We start from the raw sequence: 5,261 nt of genomic DNA, 5'->3' as shown, positions 1-5,261 counted from the left end.
TGAGGGGGGGCAGGGAGAGGGGGCGGGGAAAGCTATAAGAGGGCGGGGCAGCGGGCGGAGAGCTACTGGAGGGTGGCAATGAGCTACTGGCGCATGGATTTGTGTGCAGGGCTACTAGTCAAAGCATTATATGCTAATGATATGCTAAGGCCACTCAACCGGTCACTATGATGTGCACTAACCACCAGGGGACAGACAATTGACCGGTCAACCAGTTGTTATGAGTGCACTTACCACCAGGGGGCAGACAGTTGACCGGTCGACCAGTCGCTATGATGTGCACTGACTACCACGGGGCAGACACTCTGACCAGTAGGTTAGCTTGCTGCTGGGGTCTGGCCAAGTGGGACTGAGCGAGACAGGCTGGACACACCCTGGAGCCCTCCTGTGGTCCCTGCCTGGCTGGCGAAACTCCTGCGTCCCTCTTTGGCCCTGATCGTGCACCGGTGGGGTCCCTCGGCCTGGCCTGCGCCCTCTCGCAATCTGGGACCCCTCGGGGGATGTTGAAGAGCTGGTTTCGGCCTGATCTCGCAGGCCGGCTGAGGGACCCCACTGGTGCACGAATTCATGCACTGGGCCTCTAGTAGATTATAAACTTATAGAGAACAGAGACTGAAAGATATAATCTCTGACTTTGCCATAATTTTTATCATGGTTTCCTTTTCTCAAAGTAATTACTCATTTATTATTTACTAAATGAGCTAAATTAGCAAATTGGCATTTAAGTCCTTTAAACCCCATTCTGGTACAAATTCAACCATTAAATAGTTTTTCTGATGGGAGAGGGAGAGAGAGAGATAGAAACATCAATGAAGAGAAAGAATCAATGATCGGCTTCCTCCTGTGCACCCCCCACTGGGGATCAAGCCTGCAACCTGGGCACATGCCCTTGACTGGAATCGAACCCGGGACCCTTTAGTCCGCAGGCCGATGCTCTATCCACTGAGCCAAACCAGCTAGGGCATTATTGCAATTTTGCACATAGAAATGGCCTGATGGATTTATGTAGTTAAGAAATCATTAGCAGCCACTTTACTTGTGTATTTATGTGTTTTATATAAGAAATCACAAAATATCTGGCATAAGACTTTGCCTAAGTTTTTTGGAACAAGTGGGAAAGTCAGGTATTGACAAATAACTGGCATTAATTCTCCAATTGGGATTTTATTGTTCTATCATTGGGAGAGGGAGTGAAATGGTGAAGCCATATCCTATGAATTTATTGCAGCCACTTTTTCAAATAGCTAATATGGTCAGTGAGTAAAACCAGTTGCTATTTCATGCATTCACACAAGTCAGTCTGTGTTTCCATCTCTTTGAGGAAGGTCTTAATTGACAGGGCAATGAAGTAAAGCTGGAAAATACACCTGAGAGATTTTTGGCTTTATTCCTCACTGAGAAACTGAAAAAAGTGTTAACTGAGAAACGTAATTTTTTTAAAGTGCTTTCTAACTCTGCTGAGTTGCAGTAGTTAAAGAATAAAGCAATGCCCAATACCCTGAGCCAACCTCGTAGTACTTTCATTTATCTTTTATTAGTAGTATTGTTTTAAGTGTAAAGTTATTTCTTAACTAGAGGCCCGGTGCGTGAAATTTGTACACTGGCGGGGAGGGGGTGGTCCCTCAACTCGGCCTGCCCCTTCTCACAGTCCGGGAGCCCTCAGGGGATGTCCTGACTCTGCCAGAGGCGACTGGCTGATCAGGGAAAGGCACCGCTCCCATCACTCCCTCTCTATCTGCTGCCTCTGGCCTCCCTCTGCAGGAGGCGATCGGGAAGGCGATGCTCCCATCACGCCTCTGCTGCTGCCACTGCCAGCTGTGAGGCTGCCTGAGCCTCAGGTCTTCGCAGCCACTGCGGCTTGCCTGAGCCTCGCCCAGCCATCATTGCCTGAGCCTTGGGCCCTTGCAGTGGCAGCGACCATTGGCTGCTTGCCTGAGCCTGGGGCTGGCCCTGGGCAAGCAGCAGCCGTCATCGCATCCCCAACACTGCACGTCCCCACCCCTGTCCCCGATGCTGCAAGTCCCCGCCCACCCGCACCTCCTGTGCACGCAGCCTGCTGATCGGTCGTTACTGTGACGGCGTCCTGACCAATTTGCATATTACCCTATTATTAGATAGATATTTTTTGCAGTGAGTTTACAGACTGATGGTCTCTTCTCCATTGTTTCGCACCTAATGGACAGAAACAATTGAGAATTAAACCATTTACTTAAACAGAACCTCTTGTTTAAATGGGGTATTTAGTTACCTAGTTTTATCTTTTTTTCTCTTTTGACAATATCTCAAATCTTGGTGAGTTCTATTTTAAATAAAAGTCACATTAAATTTTAATAATTTACAGATTAAATTCTATCGCATGAGACATCATTACAAATCTTGTAAGAAGTATCAAGATGAATATGGTGTTTCTGCTATCATTCCAAACTTTCAGATCTCTCAAGATTCAGTAGGGAACAGGTAAGCAATATTTATTCTTAAAAAGAGAATTTTTTATTGAAATTGTTTTGGGAACTATATGATAAGGTTTGTTTTGTTTGTGTGTCTATGTTTAAAGTAAAATGATATGAGAACTATATCATTTGTGTATTCAGAAGTTTGATACATGAAAGATTACATCTGGTAGATCAGCTGATCTGGTGAGATCTGGTACTAGTAAGTTCTTAGTTCTATTTTAGTCTCAATTTTTATTTTATTTTATTTTTATTATTTTTAACTTAAATTCTTTATCGTTTAAAGTATTACATGAGTCTCCTTTTTCCCTCATTGACCTCTCTCCAGCCGCTCCCACCCCCCAGCACATGCCCTCACCCTCCTACTGTCTGTGTCCATTGGTTATGCTCATATACATGCATATAAGTCCGTTGGTTGCTCTCTAACCCCCTCACCCCCTTCCTTCTCATAGGTTGGACAGTCTGTTCAATGTTTCTATGTCTCTGATTCTATTTTTGTTTATCAGTTTATGTTCATAGTCTCAATTTTTTAAAAACTAAGGTTTGGCTTGATTTGTATCTTATTGTCTCAGATTTCTATGCATTAGACATGATATACTTAAGCTTATGCTATTTAAAAATCATTTTAGGAAAATTGACACTTTTTTGGATAAAAAATAGACCTGAGAGTTGAAGGCTATTTTCTTTTGCAACTGAAATTTAAAAACTAGAAAAAAATTCCTTTCAGTAGTGTACAAACTGGAATCTTCTTGTATGCTACCTAATAAATAGAGTTGTTTGAGATTTCTACTCTGACAATTAAATGTCATGTAAAGTGAGACCTGGTACAAGTAAATTCTTATTTCTATTTTGTCTCAATTTTTAAAAAACTAGCGTTTGGCTTGATTTGTATCATATTGTCTCATATTTCTGTACATTAGACATTTTAGGAAATGTATTTCATATAGAAGAATGGCCAAAATGCCTGTGTGTTTTAAAAAATAGTGATAAATACCTAGTTATCCACAAACCCAGGTCAAAAGAAATTAAACATTTTTAGCACCTTACAGTCTCCTTTTGAACCCATGACCATCTGAGTCCCATATGCCCAGAGGTGACCACTGTCCTCTTTTTTGGGTCACTCCCTTTTCTTTCTAGTATTACCACCCCTGTGTGTATCTGTAACAGTGAAGTGTTTAATTTTTAAAAACTCAATAGCAAGCACACACACATTGTGTAAAGAAAGGCAATAGAGGCACTATTATAGAAAGGCCCCAGGGGACAGTATGCCAAGCAGAGTCGCTTCAGATTTTATTTTTAGTAGCAATTCATTTCACATGTTGCTAATTTTTTTGCATTTAATTGCTCTACTGCAGTCAGGCTTTTCCCCTACTCCTCAGTTAAAACTGTTACGGTAGTCCGGCCGGTGAGTGTCCCATGAATTAGGAGGTCACCGTTTGATTCCCAGTCGGGCACATGCCCTGAGTTAAGGGCTCAATCCCTGGTAAGGGGCTGTAGGAGGCAGCCGATCGGTGTGTGGGAAATTCAAGTTTTGCTTTTTGGAACTTCCTGAGATTTTTCCCCCCTGAATATTTTTAATCCATGGTTGATTGAATCTGTGGATGCAAAATTCTTGGGTAGAGAGGACTGGCTGTGCTGCTTGCCTTCTTGTAAAAGAAAAATGAATAGCCGGTTTTTAAGTTGAACAACTCTTAAACCTGTGTGGTACAGTTTTTTGTTCACTAGCTAACTCATTTCTATTTCAACATTTCTCCTATTGAAAGGCCTTGTTTTTATAAAATTGACCTCATTGATGAATTCTGTAATGTCCCTGTATGGAATGCCCACGCTTCCCTCTGGGTTTCTCTAATACTGCATATGACACATGTCTCAAGCATGGGGTCTGAATGAGGATGTCAAGTAATTCTATGTATTAAATGTTGGAGAGCCTAGGTTCGTTTTGGAAAATGAGCATTGAGATATTTTCTTAAACCTACTCTACTTTGGAGGCTACAACCTTAAACCATATCCTAGATACAAATCAGAACATTTATGAATTTTTGAGTCTATCCCAGCATTCAAATACTAGCCTGGATAGAGGTGGAGGTAGTCATAATTTTAAAGTCTAAAGGACCTGGGGAAATGTTATCATGCTGTAGATTTAAGGTAATTATGCCAAATTCTATATTCTCTATACTTTGGTAGCTGCATAAATTAATTTTGAAGGACATAAAGGCACAATAAACTGTCTTATCAGAATTTATTTGAAAAATAATTAATGCCCTCCTTTTTGTTGTTCAGAACTATTTGAAGTTCAGGCTTTTAAAACAAATATGGACTAGCCTTCTTCATTAGCAGTTCAAGTTAATGAATCTGTAATGTGTTTTATTGCTTGAGGTATTAACTTTACCCCCTTTGCTTCTTAAGTAATAGGAGTGAAACATCTACATCTGATAACATAGAAACGTATCAAGAGAATACAAGGTAAGCTTTTGAAAATCCTGCTACTTTATTAAATAATAGCTTTTTTAAATTAAAAAATTTTTATTCAGTTAAATCACCAGATATTATGCTAGAACTTAGTAGTTTAGAATAAATGATGCAGTTGCTGATTTTATGGATCACATTACATTAGAAGAGTCTAGCTCTCCTCCTCCACTGTGATGATGTCTCTTCCATGCATAGTGTAGGTAGGTTGTCAGTATTGAACCGTCCCTTGCTGAAACTCAGAGGCATTGCAACCAGCGAAGCACGATCCTCAAAATGTTGTGCTTTTTTTTCATGAAAGGATGCTTTTCTTTCTTTTTTTTTTTTTTTTGGTCTATCATGTTT

At 40.8% G+C, this 5,261-nt stretch overlaps 1 protein-coding gene across 1 annotated transcript in view; it reads left to right on the top strand.

The window, feature by feature from the left end:
* Positions 1-2,337: 2,337 nt before the first annotated feature.
* The window catches only part of RNF138 (ring finger protein 138, E3 ubiquitin protein ligase), a 9,876-nt gene continuing 6,952 nt past the window's right edge, over positions 2,338-5,261 (top strand). The window contains exons 1-2 of the mRNA XM_014541258.1: positions 2,338-2,457; positions 4,857-4,913. Coding sequence (XP_014396744.1) covers positions 2,357-2,457; positions 4,857-4,913 — 158 coding nt within the window. The 5' untranslated portion in view covers positions 2,338-2,356. The remainder of the gene's footprint in view (positions 2,458-4,856; positions 4,914-5,261) is intronic.

This window comes from Myotis brandtii, unplaced genomic scaffold, assembly GCF_000412655.1.
Source record: "Myotis brandtii unplaced genomic scaffold, ASM41265v1 scaffold107, whole genome shotgun sequence".
In the NCBI taxonomy this organism is placed as follows: domain Eukaryota; kingdom Metazoa; phylum Chordata; class Mammalia; order Chiroptera; family Vespertilionidae; genus Myotis; species Myotis brandtii.
The sequence above is the reverse complement of the archived record's forward strand: the minus strand, read 5'-3'. Positions and strand labels throughout refer to the sequence as shown.